Genomic DNA, 16,818 nt, shown 5'->3' with positions numbered 1-16,818 from the left:
AGATAAGAGCGTCCAAAAACCCAAAAAAATGGCCAGATTTTCCTGTGTGTTCAAACACTCAGAAAATAAAACTGGCTAAAATATACAAAAAAAAATAAAACATAGGAACACAGCTCAAGCCTTGCTTTAATTCTTAATGAAAAAAGTACTTAAATCGGTTAAGTTTTGGAGAAGGAATCAGCGGACAACGAATCGAAAATTTTCTGTTCTTTTATTGGAACTTTTGTCGTGTTGTCTCTATCGCGATCCGCGGTGGGGGACTTTAGATTGGTGAGATAGCAATACATTTTCAAATACCTATTTTCAATTTCTCTCGCCCCTGGTGTATCCTCTTAAGAAGCCACAAAACGATTCTCGTCTCGAACCATAGTGTTATATTTAAAAATAGAATGTTTCATACCTTATTATTAATATCATAATAATATCATTGACATTGTGTTAAAAAGAGAAAAATATTGTTTTTTTCCTTCCAAAAAAAAAAACTATTATACATAACAGCTATAAGCAAGTAGCACGTTCTTGTGCTAGTTATTATATAATAATTATATTGTGAGAATATCACACATTTTCACACAAGTTTTCCATGGTTATTATTATGCAACTGCATAAAAAATTTGGTTGGTATTCAAAAAACGAAAAAAAATATCGCTTTCTCCGTTAGGTACGTTCACAATACGACAGAGCGCAGCGGGGCGGGCCGCATATTCCATTCATATTATGTATCTGTAACTTAACTCTATTACAAAACAAAAAGCACCCCCTCTTCGCTCCGAAATAATGTGGGGGTACCTTTGAGTACAATTTGAACACGATCTCCATGTCTTTGGGACTTCATATTCCATACGCTCATTTTGGGTAACTTTGACTTGCGGTTTAACTTTGAACAATACATTATTGTATTATTCAAAATTATACCGCGGTTTAAAGTTACCCAAAATGACTGTACATCGTTAATGATTTATCTCAACCATACAAAAACCTTGTCCAGGGTACTTAGACAACTTGCATTCGACAAATTCGTCGTAAACGTACATGACACTGGCAATGAACTGAAAACTGAGACCAAAACTTTAAATTCTTACTTTGCTGTTTTCTAACTGGTTAAAACTTAAAAATGTAACTTTTTTTTAAACAAAAGAAAAAGTTAATGAGAAATGTAAGTAAGCAAGCCCAAGCGTTGTAGTATATCATTAATCATTATTATCAAGAATAATAATGATAAACAATAAAATGATCATTAACAACAAAACAATAACCTCGACAAGATGCCGGGTATATAAGTTGAATGCAGTTCCAGAACGGACATTTGTTTTTGCGCTATCAACCGGTCTAGTGAGGTTATTATTTTGTAAATTACATTTTAGGTGAGTAACTTAATTTTAAGTGATTTAAAACTTTGTATTTCGTAATTAAAATGATTAACGTGATAAAGTTTCTACATAGATGACATTTGGTAAAAATGGCTCGGTAGTTTTTTAGTTTTGATGGAATTACATTTTGGATGTACCTATCATGGAGATCATGAAAGAGAATTGTCTCTTTCTCACCGTCAGTCATTTAAAAAGTTTTAAAATGTAGGTATAGTCATAGAGGAATAAATATCTGGTCTCTGGTATAGTTCAAAGGTAGTAGTAGGATTATCTTCTGCGGTCTTGTCAACCCAAAAAATCAAACATCGTCCTTCTCTCTTTACACTCACGCCCATCTTTCATAATATGCCAGGTGAAAAAGGACGACGCGGAATCATCGCCAAGTTAGCGGGCAGTTATAGGTATTCTTTTTTTTAAAGGATATCTATTAAGTTATTAAAAAAATATGTAAAATAATCCCTGCCTTATCTATAATGTAATTATACTAAAAAGTTTCAAGCTTTGTTTTAATGTATTACTCGAATACTAGCAGTTTAACGTGTGATTTGGAAGCAACTTCGCAATTTTTTTTCTATCGAGAAAATTGTATGCTATCGTGTTTGTGAGTAACATAGTCACTAGTGTTAGTCCTGAAGTTTGCTGCATCTTATTTTAACATTCAGTTTTTCATTAATATTGATATTACAGACGATCATGTAAAGCATATTTATCTAATACGCGCCCTTAAGTAATAATTCAATTCGATAATATACTCGTACTATCCCATTAATTCATACTAATATTTTAAATTTAAAAGTGTGTCCATAATCACTTTACGCTTAAGACATTTAACTGAAGTTGGACGTAATTTGGTATGGAAATAATTTGAGTCCCGGCAAAGGACACATGAGTTTTTATTGAGGAAAAATGTTAAGAGATCACTGCACGATAAACCAATTTACACCCACAGTAAGACATAACTAGTTTTTATGATTTTCAGACAATGAAGTTCCTCATACTTTTTTGTGGTTTGCTGGCTTTGACATTAGCAGAGAAATATTCCACGGAGAACGACGACTTGGATATTGAAGCCTTGATAAAGAACGACGCTGAATTTAAATCGTTTTTGGATTGTTTCAACGAGAAAATACCATGCGAACCAGTACCTGCACAGTTTAAGAGTAAGTACTAAGTAACCTTCGCAATACTGGAAAGGTACTTAAAACAAGCTTTGTACATAATATTTGTCATAAGCTTTATTTATTTATTTTATTTTATTTTTATTTAAGTATTTGGAAAACATACAGTGTTTTTTAATTTATAGAAGGCTGTATAAAATCTAGACACCATTTACACGTTTTCACATTTAGAAACTAATTAATTACGAAAGCTTACAAAAATTTACATAAACTCACTTATAGAAAAATTATAGCTTATTAAAGGATAAGTACAGACATTTATAATTATTATTAATTTTGAAATATTTAACTAATCAAAGATCAGTAATTAATATTAAACGACAGTCAGAGAACACCGTCAAACCAATGCTTAGATACAAGTCTTTTTGTGCCGGTAACCGTTGAGTTAAATATGTCTAAGTCAAAACGTTTGTGCAAATCGTTAAAGCTATTACAAGATCTTATAAAGAAGGAATTTTTTCTATAGTTTGTGTGGGAAAAAGGGATGTAAAGGGGATTATAAGAGGACATTCTGGAAGATCGATTGGGAACTTTGATGTTAATTTTAGAAAGTAGGAGAGGGGAGTCTATTTTATGTTGCGCGATTTTGAGCAGTATCGAGATGTCCGTTACTTGACGTCTTAGGTGTAAAGGCAGGAGGTGGTATCGCCTGCACTTGGACTCATAATTATGATCGAATGTGTTGCATTTAAATTGCAGAAATCTCGTGAACCGTCTTTGGATTGATTCCGACCGATTAATGTGGATGCTATATTGGGGATTCCAAATTTCAGAAACATACTCTAGAACACTGCGAACGAACGAACAGTAGAGAATTTTTGTTGTTTTTATACTTTGGAATTGGGAGCTCATTCTCATAATAAAGCCGAGGGATCTATTAGCTCTGGTGATTATGTGGTGAAAGTGTTTGTTATAATATGTTAGCATTGAGTCATGAATTATGCCCAAATCCCGTACCTCATTAACCTTTTTTAAGTATTGGTTATTTAGTAAGTATGAATTATCAATGGTTTGTAGATATTACAGTATGCCTCAAGTCTTCGAAGGTCCTCCTGCAGCAGGTGACAATCATGCAGGTTACAAATTTTTCTAAACACTTTCATGTCATCAGCATACAGGAGGAACCTCGAATGACGAAAGCAAGTGTAAATGTCGTTAACAAATATGTTGAACAACAACGGTCCCAACAGCGACCCCTGAGGGACGCCGGATGGCACCTCATACCATGAAGATGTAAAGCCATTGACGACTACTGCTTGGGATCTATTTTTAATGTAGGAGGTGAACCATCTATATAGGTTTCCGTGTATCCCTGAGTTATAAAGCTTCTTAAGTAGCAAAGAGTGGTCTAGACGGTCAAAGGCTTTACTGTAGTCAGTGAAGATGGCATCTACTTGACCACCAGATTCCATACTCTCTGTGACATAATCTAAAAAGGTTATCAGATTAGTTGAGGTTGAGCGTTTTTGTAGAAATGCGTGCTGTTCGGTGATGAAATATGTTGAAAGTAAGCTGTACACTTGTTCATAAACAATTTTTTCTAGAAGTTTGGCAAATATACACAATTTGGAAGTAGGCCTGTAATTCTTTATTTCATTTCTGCTTCCACTTTTATAAATAGGAGATACATAGGCAGACTTCCAAACTTTCGGTACAAATTAATAGAGCGTTGGAAAAGAATAGTGACAGGTTTTGTTAGAGAACTTGATCATCATTTACATCGTGATATAAATATAGGAGAAATATTGTCTGGACCCGCACCTTTAGTGAGATCAACGGATTTTAAAAGATAATTAACACGCTCCGGCACGACCTCAACATCATTAACTGGAAATTTGTTGGTTTTGTATAAGCTATCCGATATATCATTAGTGTCACTGGTCGGCGAGAGAAAAATACTATTAAAATAAGAAGCGAACATGAAACAAACTTCAGCTCCCGATGTAGAAGTGCGGCCTTCACATGTTAGCGAGGAAGGCAATGAATGAGCATTTTTACTATTTTTAATGAAGGACCAGAAAAATTTGGGGTTGGTACCTATAGAGTTTTCACACTTCTCAATGTAAGACCTGTAGCAAATTTCCTCCAGAGATTTGGCCCTTTTGCGAAGAAGTGAGAAGGTATGGTAGTCTGATATATTGCCATAGGTTCTATACTTACGCAGATATTTAAATTTTTCTTTAATAACTTTTCTAAGGGCCGAGCTGTACCAAACTGGGAAATTATTTTTACCATGTACTGTTTTTGTGGGAATATATTTAGCCATCATGCTGTGTAAACAGTTGTAAAAGATAGTTACTGCCTCCTCAAATGGAATTTCATTAAGACATTCACTCCAGTTTTTTTCATTAAGTTCAGTGTTAATTTTGTCAAAATCTGCAGATGTATATAAATATTTTATACGTGAACAAGACTCAAGTGATCTAGAAATTTCAACCTCACGGTTAATTACTAGTGATCTATGGTGGGCGTCTTCTGGAACTAAAGGAAAGTCGCTCGGCGTAACTGTGTTCGGTTACGCCGTTACGCCGAGGTAATATTTGAAAGAACTAAGTCTAAGACTCTCCCATTGACATTGTTACAGAAATTAAATTGCGACAAATTACATTCTAGCAAGGTATCCAAGAGATATAACTGTGCTTCACCTACTGCACCACACTGAAAACTGCCGTCCGCGTCTACCGGTCTCCAGGTGATGTTAGGAAGATTAAAGTCTCCCATTATAACTATTGAATCGTCGGGACAAGAGTTTGCAATAAGAGATAAGTTGCTAACAAAGTTAGTAAGCTGTGTATTGAATGAATTACCAGAGTTCGCTTTACATAAATAAATAGTGCAAAAATGTATTTTTTTAATATTATGAGATGATTTATTAGAGTTGACTGTAATCCATAGATCTTCGGCTGAGGACGACCATTCAGGACGGTCGACTGCGGCGAGCTCCCTTTTTATCGCAAAGAGCACGCCACCGCCATATTTTTCACATGTGATATGGTAATCCCGGTCCCTGCGATAGACAACATAGCGATCGTCAAATAACTCGGCGTCGCTAACACCGTCGAGCAGCCAGGTCTCCGTCAGTGATATTATGTCGTAAGAATTGAGCGACACATATTTTCTTTTAAATTCGTGCGTCTTACGGCCGTTCCCAATATTTGATCTATCTCTGGTTTTGCCCTACTAGAGATAGGAATAGCTCACATTAGACATTAGAAACATATATTTTATGTCAATTGTGAGTTATTCCTATCTCTAGTAGGGCAAAACCAGAGATAGATCAAATATTGGGAATGGCCGTTAGTACGCAAGCCTCGAACATTTTGATGATAAATACTGACATTACGGCAAGCCATTGTGAGCAAGTACCAGTAAGCACCAGAATAGCAATAGGATAAGGTTTGTCCCGATTTGCAGGCCAGAAAGTATAGAACCCAATTTTATACAAAAACTGCAATGTAAGAAAAGGCTATAAGTTATGTTAAAACTGTTAGGTATATAACAGGTAAATTTTCCTTTAATGCAAATTTTTACCTTAACTTTGATAAAAACATGTATACTAGTTTCTTTTGACATACTGTTGCAATTTATGAGGTGGATAATATTTGTGAGGGATGTATAATTGTATAATGCAACAAGATGCCGCAGGATTAGTACTAGAGGCAACATTATAATATGAGTTATAACAATTAATATATTAGTTTTATTAATAACTAGCTGTCCCGGTGAACTTCGTGTCACTTTAAAACCTTCCCTGGACATCTACGAATATTTTAAGACTAAAATTAGCCCAATCCGTTCAGCCGGTTTCGAGTTTTAGCGTTACTAACACAATTGAAAATCCATTTTTATATATAAAAGTGTTGTTTGTAGACTTTTTCAGGAAATTTAAATTTTTTTTTAGAATTTTTCTCTCCGTAAGAACCACCTCGTACTTCAAGGAATATTAAAAAAAAAGAATTAGCGAAATCGGTCCACCGTTCTCGAGTTTTGCGCTTAACAACACATTCAGCGACTCATTTTTATATTATAGATTATTGTGATAGGAAAATATACAAAGTGTAGCCTAGGCAAACATAATATTTCTTTTTTACTGTTATAATATTCCAGATGTGGATTGTTATACTTCATTTTATTGTACATAGCATATGAAACTTTTATGTATTTATTGTTAGTCTTTTCTACTGGTAACATTTTTAGTAGGGGACTGAAAATGCAGTTAAGAATAATGCATTTGTAATAATCTTTTCAATACTGATTATTCTTGCATTTACAGGTTACGGATTGAAACATTTGTAATTATGTATAGATAATATGGTTCAGGCTTGTGAAGATCATTTGAAGTACAATAATATTGTGTTCTTGGACTGACACTGATAGCTATGAATAAATAAAATAAATAAAAATAAATAAAATTTCGAAGTAGTAGAAAGAAAGTGAAATAAATATCTGTGCAGGATATAGTATGGATTATTATATCTTGTAAAATAATAAAAGGGGTAAAAAGGGTAAAGTTCATCTAGACCAATATATATCAGAAAGCATGTTTGTAATATGCTAATATGTTGTTGTAAGAAATATAATAAGTATAACCATACTATGAGATATGTCTTAACTGTAGAAAATACAATGATTCTAGGCACAAAAACAAACTTCATCTTCTGTTTAGTGAGTAATATAACATAGTTATGAATGGAATGACATATAAATAGTACATAGCACAAGGGAATATTAGTGGCATTTATACACTCAATTAGCAAGTTATTTGCAATATTATTGTAAACCTTACATAATATTATGGGATTGACAATTATTGTAGCTGCATAATAATAATTTAATTCAGAGAATTTTAGTGTAAAAGAACAAAAGACTATTATAACAAAAGATTTAATAAAGTGGACCAGGTACTCTAAACCATAAGGAGGGGTTTTGAGAAACCTATAATAATATCCAGCATTTTTAAATATGTTGTTATAACGCTAGATTTCTGTATGTAGAAATACAGAAATACCAATTCCTTTAAACTAACAATAAACTCTGTTATTCCTGACTTTACACTATAAATTATGAAGAATGAATGGTTTATATTAGTGTAATTATACAGAGAAATCAAAACAATACTAAGACACTGATAACACCAGTAAGAACTTGTTAAATTCGAATGCTTAGGTATGAAGATAAAAATGCAATTCATAAAACAATCAGCGAACAAAATAAAACTTAGACTCAGCCGCAGCTGTGCCATAAAATTAATTATGATGTACAGATGATTGTTCAATGATGCGATAATAAATATTACTTTGTCAAGCGTTGATTGCAGAACGAAGATAAGATAGTGTAATATTCTTACTGAATCAATTAAGTATTTATAAGTGTGAGGTACTTTGTAGTTAATCTTAATTTTATTATTATTCAAAGGCACCACAATAATTTTACTTAAAATGAAATTAAGAAACTTTGATAATATAATATGGAGAAAAGTGTTGCAATTATATACTAACTTGTCTTCCAAACCTGCGGTGCGTTCAAAGAAGAACATCCGAGAAAACATTCCACAGATAAATATTATAGTTCTAATAAAAATAATAAAAATATTTTTTATTTTGCGGGGGGTACTAACATTAAACGAGAAACGTAAAGTTGAGGTAGAAGATTCCAGCACACACGTATTCGACCGGTAAGTGTCATGCGCGGAGCAAGCGATTGTCAACACTATTTCCATGTACAGTGAGTACACAATTAGCATAATGGGCAATGGGTTTACGTGCGGGATTTGAACAAACGTTTTGACGGCACATACTTAGCGATGAGCAACAGGGCGACCGGTTACACGAGTGGTTCTCAAACTGTAGTCACTTAACGTAAAATTATAGTATGAAGCGATCGATAATAATAAAAAACTAAGAGTTTTTTTAATCTATTTTCATCAGATCCTTCTGATTTTTGATAAAAAAATATTGGGGAGGAGTCGGACTTTCTAGCCATTATCTTGTTGTGTTTCACCCAGATGATTAAAGGGAACAAAGGGACATGAGGGAAAAAAAGCGACTTTGTTTTATAATATGTATATTGTATAATGTATATTGTATAGATATAGATGTAGTGATGATTGAGTCTTTACGGAATCCCTGTTAATAATTAAAATATTTGCACTATATTTCATTGCCTCTTGCTAAAAATATATTTATACTTACCAAGTTTTTTTTTTTTTAATGAAATAAGGGGGCAAACGAGCAAACGGGTCACCTGATGGAAAGCAACTTCCGTCGCCCATGGACACTCGCAGCATCAGAAGAGCTGCAAGTGCGTTGCCGGCCTTTTAAGAGGGAATAGGATAATAGGGGAGGGTAGGGAAGGGAAGGGAATAGTTGAGGGTAGGGAAGGGAATAGGGTAGGGGTTAGGGGATTGGGCCTCCGGTAAACTCACTTACTCGGCGAAACACAGCGCAAGCGCTGTTTCACGCCGGTTTTCTGTGAGAACGTGGTATTTATCCGGTCGAGCCGGCCCATTCACGCCGAAGCATGGCTCTCCCACGTATAAAAATTTATACATCTACTTACCAAGTTTCAATAGTATAGCTCTTATAGTTTCGGAGAAAAGTGGCTGTGACATACGGACGGACAGACAGACAGACAGACAGACGTGACGAATCTATAGGTAAGGGTTCCGTTTTTTGCCATTTGGCTACGGAACCCTAAAAATCAGCTTACACTATATTTTATTTGATTCTGTTATAAGCTAATATGTAGTGGCAACTGAAATGCATCACATGTTTAAAAAAATATCTAGCTATCCCGGTCACAACTCACATCAGATATAAGTAGCTTGTTTAGAGTCACATAAATGGACAACCAGACAGTAAATCTTTAGTTGGATTCCTTATTAGCCATTGGGAGTAAAAAATTATCGAATCAAAATCGAAGATTTTTATTTGAAAATACTATGATTGGCATTTTTTACTGTATGAACTTAGTGCCATTAATTTGATATTTACCTTTTTTTAACTTTTCCAGGTGACCTCACCGAAGCAGTAGAAACCGCCTGCCGGAAATGCACCGACGCCCAGAAGATCCAGATGAAGAGGTTTCTGGAGCACACCATCCAGAAGTATCCCAAGGAGTTCCAGGTGTTTAGCAAGATCTACGACAAGGACTCCAAACACCTCGTGGCTCTAATGTCAGCTCTGTCAGCTATTCCCTAAGAAATTGCATAGTTCCTCCTCGCGTCGTGTTCCTCATTGCTGAGGGTCGTGATTCCCCTTGAGGAGTTTAGTGGTGACCACATTACGCCATCTGTGGCGATCCTTGGCAGAATGGAGATCAATTACTAATTTAAATTAAGTTTATTATTTTATTTAATAAAAACAACTAAATTATCACGTTTTTATGGCTGTCCCCTGAAATACATTTTATTGAATTTTTATTTCAAGAGTAAAACAAGTACTACAAATAAGTATGACCTTGAATGCTTGGAGCTAAGTGATAAAAGAATAAAGCTGAACCCTGTTAGGATTACCATATTGTTATTGGTGTTACGGGTATTCACCATAATTTACTACTTAATTACTAAAATTACTAACTTTTGCCATCAGAGTGCGGTTATCGATAATAATGTTATGTCACTAGCTTCTTAAAAGACTATTAGTATAAAAAAGTAAATCACTGTGTAAGTAATAAATCATGTAGACACAAGAAGGTAATAACCCTAGTCACACAATATAGGCACTGAATTAGTACCTAAATACTAAATAGCAATACATAATAACCTAAGTCCTAAGAAATAGTTAGATGAGACGCAATGCAACATTGAATATTACTTTCAAAATTAAACTTTATTTTACTACACAAGAAGATACACGTCTCATTGCTAGAGTTTGAATTGTATGATGCATCAGATCAGGTTTTATTCAGAACTAGCTGTTGCCCGTGACTTCATCTGCGTGGACTTTAGTTTATAGTTGTTCCCGTACATCGATTAAATAGTTTACAAATCATAAAAGTATATTGTGCGGGAAGTTTATTTTCCGGGACAAAAAGTATCCCTTGTCCTTTCCCGAGACTCAAAGTATATCCATGCCAAATTTCATCAAAATAGATTAAATAGTTTAGGCGAAAATCATTAATGTTTATTGTGCGGAAACCATACATTTCCTGGGACAAAAAGTATCCCTAGTCCTTTCCTGAGACTCAAAGTATCTCCTTACCAAATTTCACCAAAATAGATTGAATAGTTTACGCACAAATCATAAAAGAATATTGTAAAGTAACCGTGCATTTTTCCGGGACTCAAAGTATCTCTATACCAAATTTCAGCAAAATCGGTCCAACCGTTTACGCGTGATGTCGTGACCAAGGTTAGGGATTATGGATTTTATTTTAATAATGTTGCCTGTTTGTTTGTCCTACGCAAGCTCCGTAATGAAATAACTCTTTTTATACCACAGGATAATATTGTGATCGTTTTGTATAATATTATAAAGAACTGGCTTTTTGACCGAGCCTTGCTCGGTATTTGATAAAACACGAATAAAATGACATTTTCTAAAAATGTTTCCTAGCTATTAACCCCCTATATAGTAAATTTCATGAAAATCGTTGAAGCCAATTCCGAGATTCCAATTATATATCTTTAAACGAGCAATTCCTGTAAAATTTTATAATTGGAATCTCGGAATCTTTAGTATATAGGGGGTTTCGGGGGCGATAAATCGATCTAGCTAGGAATCATTTTTAGAAAATGTCATTTTATTCGTGTTTTATCGAATACCGAGCAAAGCTCGGTCAAATACCTAGTATACATATTATATACAAGAATTGCTCGTTTAAAGATATAAGATATTATTATTGAAATATATTATTTAATTGAAATGTCAAATCCCCTTGTAAGTACGAGAATAGAAATTAATAATATTAATAATTATGATAATAATTTCACACTGGTTTTAGTGTCAGTATCAGTTTTATTCATAAAAAGAGCCCAGAAACCCAAGAATATTTTTATAATACCCTACTCGACATAATCGACACACTCCACAGGAAAATACTCTTTTTTCCTTTCCTCCACTAGGAGTAGGAAGAGGAATGATCGATACACCCAAAATTATGGATCATCTTTCTTATCAGGCAATAAGGTGATCAGCCTACATTGTTCTAATCAAAGAACAATTATTTTTCACGGGAACAACGCAAAAAGTGAACCCATGACCTTTGAGTCAAGTGCGAATCTGTACACAACTACTGTAGCCCTAGCATGGCCACGGTAGAAATGCGAAATTATAGAAACTCTGTGGAGATAAACTGAAGGTACCGTTCCGATTTTTACCGCGCTTAGCCGCAACCGACAAAAATCCAATTTAAATGCCACTTTATGACATACACTATTGGATTTTATTTGAACTTTTGGGACTATAGTCTATGTCATAAAGTGGCATCATATTTAATTTTTTGTCGGTCGCGGTTAGTGTGTCTTTACCGCTTACCGCTTTACCGCGTTCCGATCTTTACCGCTTAGCGCGGCTAACCGCACTAAGCGGTAAAGATCGGAACGTACCTTTAGTTTATCTGTACAGTTTTTCTATATTTTCGCATTTCTACTGTGGCCATGCTAGGGTCGTTGGACCACGGAGACACTAATACTAAAAAACCAATAATCCTAACATACAACCCCAATATTTGCTCTACATATTTTTGAAAGCAATTAGCATTTTGGTGCTTACAATCCTTATGATCAGACTACTGGGAATTCTGTTTTGTAATGTGGTTTCCCGGTAATGTCCACCAGCGTATCGTATTTGATAGATTTCGTCAACAATGATGGGCCTACCTTCCAAATTAAACTGGACGTATGTAACTCTTATTTTGTTGCGCATAGAGACTATAATCCAACGTTTGGTGTAGAATTTGTTGGCCTTAGAGCCAGTGAAGGTGGTGGCTTAATAGTCGTCAATATAAAAGCACTGTCGCTTTCCGTAGACGTTAGTTCTGTTGATCCCATAGATACTAAAAGGTGGGTTATACAGTGTAATCGTGCGTTAAAATTTTGAATGAATTAAATAAATCGATGAACAATTTGTGTAGGCTTAATTTGAAATAATTTTAGGCATGCATTGAAAAAGTTGGCTATCATGAGAAAAAGATAAAAAAGAAAATTAGGGGTAAAACACAATTTTTGCCCCAATTAAAAACATCACGTAACTGCTAGCATCAAACTTAATAAATTAAAAAAAAATGAAAGTAATTCTATTTTTATTCTTCAATTAAAAACTCGACTTCTTTCAGCATCATGAAAACCTTCGTGGTATTAGCTTGCCTGGTGCTGGCAGTCTTCGCGGCTGACAAGTACAACTCCAAGTATGACAACTTCGATGTGCAGACCCTCATCACCAATGAGAGGCTGCTGAAGTCCTACATCAACTGCTTCCTGGACAAGGGCAGGTGCACCGCTGAAGGATCAGACTTCAAAAGTAAGTACAGTTTTATATAAAAAAAATCTTAAAAGTGAAGATGTGGGCAGAAATGAAACGTAGAAAAAAATAGAAACCCGGTTAAATTTTATAAACTTTTGTACATCTTTCTGCAAATAAAAATTATTATTATTATTATTATTAAACAGCTTCCACTCACATAGAACAACAGTCCCACGGGAAATAGAGTATTTCTGGGATAAAACGTAGCATTGTTATTCAAAATTTTATCAGAATCAGTTTTGTAGTTGCAATAAATAACGGGATTCCAGATTCTTACAATATTTACAATCTTACAAAAGTAGCATTAAGTACGTATAAAGTTTTCGTTTTATTTGACGAGTAAAAAAACTAGAAACTGAAACTTTATAATCATAGGAAATAAACTTTATAAGTACAATTGTTATTTCTAAAAAATACCATTAAGTCAAATTGGATGAGAAAAACTATTCTACTGTATTCTATTAGCTAGAGGTTGATTGATATAAATAGCATAAATCATTATTTCATAAGCTCTAAAAATGATATAAAAATATTTTGATACAGTCCGTCAAGAAAGTGAAGAAATGAAAAAGTGGCAACATCGTAGTGTCATCCCTTTTTTCTTAGGTTGATTTGAAAGGGATGACACTACGATGTTGCCACTTTTTAATTTCTTCACTTTCTTGGCAGACTATACATTAATATAAAACACGCTTCAAATTAAGTATAGCCAGCGCTAAATATATTAGCAGTACCATTACTGGTCCTAGTACAAACAAGAGTTAAGGTTGTATTGACTAAAGCTAATAGGCTATTGTTTCAAACCATTATTGGCAATGTACATGAGTAACCCGACCACAACCAAGTAGGCTAACCACAAAGGAGTCTTAAACTTTCAGTTTAGGTAATGAATTAGATTCAACAGACAACAATTTCATAAATTAGCACATACTATTTGATAATTGAGAAAAAGAAATTAGAGGTTATGGTTTCCTTCCTCATACTGGATCGAATAGTATGATTGTAAATAGGTCAAAATATCTGCTGACTTGCTTGTAAATATTAGGTATATCCTGATTAGAGATAAATGTCTACTAAGTTATTCTAGCTAAAAACCGAGCTTTGTGAGAGCTCTCGTTGTTTTTCTGCGTGTTTATAATCTTCAAGACAGCTTTTTATATTATAATAGTAACCAAACTTTGAATGATCGATGATAGCACATTTACATATAAATAAATATTACTACTTATGTTAAAGCACAAATCAATAGGCGTGATAGTTTTTCCGTAAAAATTGCCCAGGGTGTGGGATATAGTAGGGCTCGCTTCTCTCGCCCTGATTAAATATATTTAAAACTAAACAACAAGTAGCAAAATGTTTCACTTCATAAAGGCTAATATTTTAACCAGTGAGTTAAATATAGTACCTCTCAATGCCTTCTGTGAACTCAAGTATTTTGTGCGATATTTATTTGCACATCACTTAGCCGGCTCGTGACGCGATTACTAAGCACACTTATTAATTCACCACACACCCTGGTCAGGATATCAGCCATGGCTCGCTTACAGTGAGGTCAAGGACACAATTTTTCACACAATAACACATAAAGCTTGATGTTATATAAAACTTGTGGTTAAAACTACATAATAGCATACCTGTTCAAATAAATAGGGCAATATGAAGTAGCTTTATGAATATTTCTAGAAAACTCATAATAATATTTCGAAAAGATTTTAGATTTACATTTTTAGGTCTTTTTTTAACATTGAATTGACATAAGCCGACCAAATGACGTAGGTCCGTCAACTGCCAAGGAATCAATTTCCTCGATGGTACATGCTGTACAAGTGTTTTCTAAACAATATAAATCTATTTTATATCTAAGTACCCATGTCCTATTGCAAGTTTTGCAAATATACACGACGAATGCTTGATTGCACTATGGCCTATGGTTATGTCATAACATCTAGTGCCTACGAGAGTTTCCTAATAGATCCCTTGACTTGACTTGTGTCTTGAATAAACAACCTAGTACCAGTGCATTTATGCATAGTTAAGAAACATAAGTGAATAGAATGGTCACAAAACATAGGTTGAAACAAATAAATGTTTTACTAACATGACACAGATGCAAGGGGATTAAAAAGAAAAACCAGTCTAGTAGATATATTATCATAGTCTTAATTCGATAGCATTTTAGATGTAAAACAATATTTTCACATGAATGTAAGGAATACTGTTTGATTGAAATATTGATTAATTTTCAATTTTTCTTGCAGAAGCACTACCAGAGGCACTAGAAACAACCTGCGGCAAATGCACAGACAAACAGAAGGATAACATCAGGAAAGTGGTGAAGACGATCCAGCAGAAATATCCAGAACAGTGGAAGGAACTGGCCAAGAAGAACGACCCTACAGGAAAATTTACGGCCAATTTTGAAAAATTCGTCAACGAAGGTTGAAGATTTTGGTAGTGATTTAAGATAAATTGTAAAATATTACACCTATTATATAATGTTCTGTCATGTCGAACAGCTTGTTTGAAATTCTGTTGCTATTTGTAATCAAGCTATAGAGAAAAGAAGCAAATAAGCTTATCTTATACTTATCAGAAAATTTTAAAACAGAAACGGACGTTTTGGACCACATTCCACGCCAGTAGATTGTGGTAAAGCTGGACATAATATTTTACAATTTCGTCTCAAATTAATGTCCTGAAGTAGTTATAAGTGTAGAATAAGAAATCAATTATTTAAACAATACAAAAGAACTGATACAATCAATCTGTTAAGATGTGGAAGAACAACAAAAAAAGAAAAGAAACGAAGAAACTAAATAAAAAAATCTACCTAAAATCAAGATTTTGGATTGTGTTACAATCGGCCTTTTGCAATTTGTACTGCATTTGTTAAGTTATTTATTTGTAAAAGACTTATTAATAAAATATTACTATAACACGGATTTTAATTAGCCCAAAAGCGATGAAGCAAGCGCATGTTTTGGTGTCGCCCGGTACTGGTTGATTACGGTAATCATGACGTAACTGGTTGTATAAGAATTTCATACAAATGCTGCGCAATCTATAAGTCCATATTGCAAATGCAACGCCTTAAAATGCGGTCGAGTCCAGAATTGGCCTTTAAGGTCGCAAGGCATCTTGAAGGTCCTATTTATATATTACTTATATAAATATAAATATTTTTTTTTGTTGGTAACATAATAATATTATTATTATGTTACCAACAAAAAAAAATATATAAATGAACAAAATAGCTGGGGCCTATTAAATAAATTATTAATACAAATGTGCCTAAATCTGCTATTTATAAATAAAATTATTAAAATCAAGTGACTCTACTGAAATTCAAGGATTTGATTAAGATTAATTTTAACAAAATAAGTCATAGAATTTATTATTGTTAATCGGAAATAAAAAAAGACATGATTAGGAAACAGCTTTTAAAAGTATTAATTAACATGAAGTAGTTTATTATGTTTCTTGAATCATATTAAAATTTTAATAACAAACACTTTTCCGTGATGAAAAAACCCCATGTCCTTTCGGTTATGTAGTTCCGTGGACCGTGCCACAATTCATTAAAATAGCTGCAAGCGAAAATACATAGTGGAAAAGGAATTAGTTTTTATGCAAAAAAAATACATCTACGCGTATCGACGCGCCTTGATAATTTGGCTGTAGCGATATAGATTTTTAATAATAATAATATCTATGGACACTTCACACCACGTCAGTCTGGCTCCGTGCTAAGTACCTGAAGGACTTGTGTTACAGGTACCAGACAACGGAAATATATTTAATACTTTT

General features: G+C 33.9%; 1 protein-coding gene across 1 annotated transcript; it reads left to right on the top strand.

Annotated features, from left to right (window-relative positions):
• The first annotated feature begins 1,301 nt into the window (after nt 1-1,301).
• LOC121737410 lies at nt 1,302-15,941 on the top strand. Its single transcript, XM_042129083.1, has 6 exons — nt 1,302-1,364; nt 2,350-2,530; nt 9,560-9,746; nt 12,327-12,551; nt 12,824-13,008; nt 15,270-15,941. Exons 2-6 carry the CDS (start codon nt 2,353-2,355, stop codon nt 15,452-15,454), a joined length of 960 nt encoding a protein of 319 aa, XP_041985017.1. The 5' UTR covers nt 1,302-1,364; nt 2,350-2,352; the 3' UTR covers nt 15,455-15,941.
• The last annotated feature ends 877 nt before the right edge of the window (nt 15,942-16,818 follow it).

This window comes from Aricia agestis, chromosome 20 (assembly GCF_905147365.1).
Source record: "Aricia agestis chromosome 20, ilAriAges1.1, whole genome shotgun sequence".
Taxonomy (NCBI): domain Eukaryota; kingdom Metazoa; phylum Arthropoda; class Insecta; order Lepidoptera; family Lycaenidae; genus Aricia; species Aricia agestis.
This window is presented reverse-complemented; position numbering and strand designations above follow the sequence as displayed.

What these genes read in the sequence shown, in the direction of transcription:
- LOC121737410 (XM_042129083.1), top strand. Translation starts at nt 2,353, where the DNA reads ATGAAGTTCCTCATACTTTTTTGTGGTTTGCTGGCTTTGACATTAGCA. An exon ending in AGTACCTGCACAGTTTAAGA is followed by an intron (nt 2,531 to 9,559) that starts GTAAGTACTAAG and finishes TAACTTTTCCAG; the next exon opens with GTGACCTCACCGAAGCAGTA. An exon ending in GATCCCATAGATACTAAAAG is followed by an intron (nt 12,552 to 12,823) that starts GTGGGTTATACA and finishes GACTTCTTTCAG; the next exon opens with CATCATGAAAACCTTCGTGG.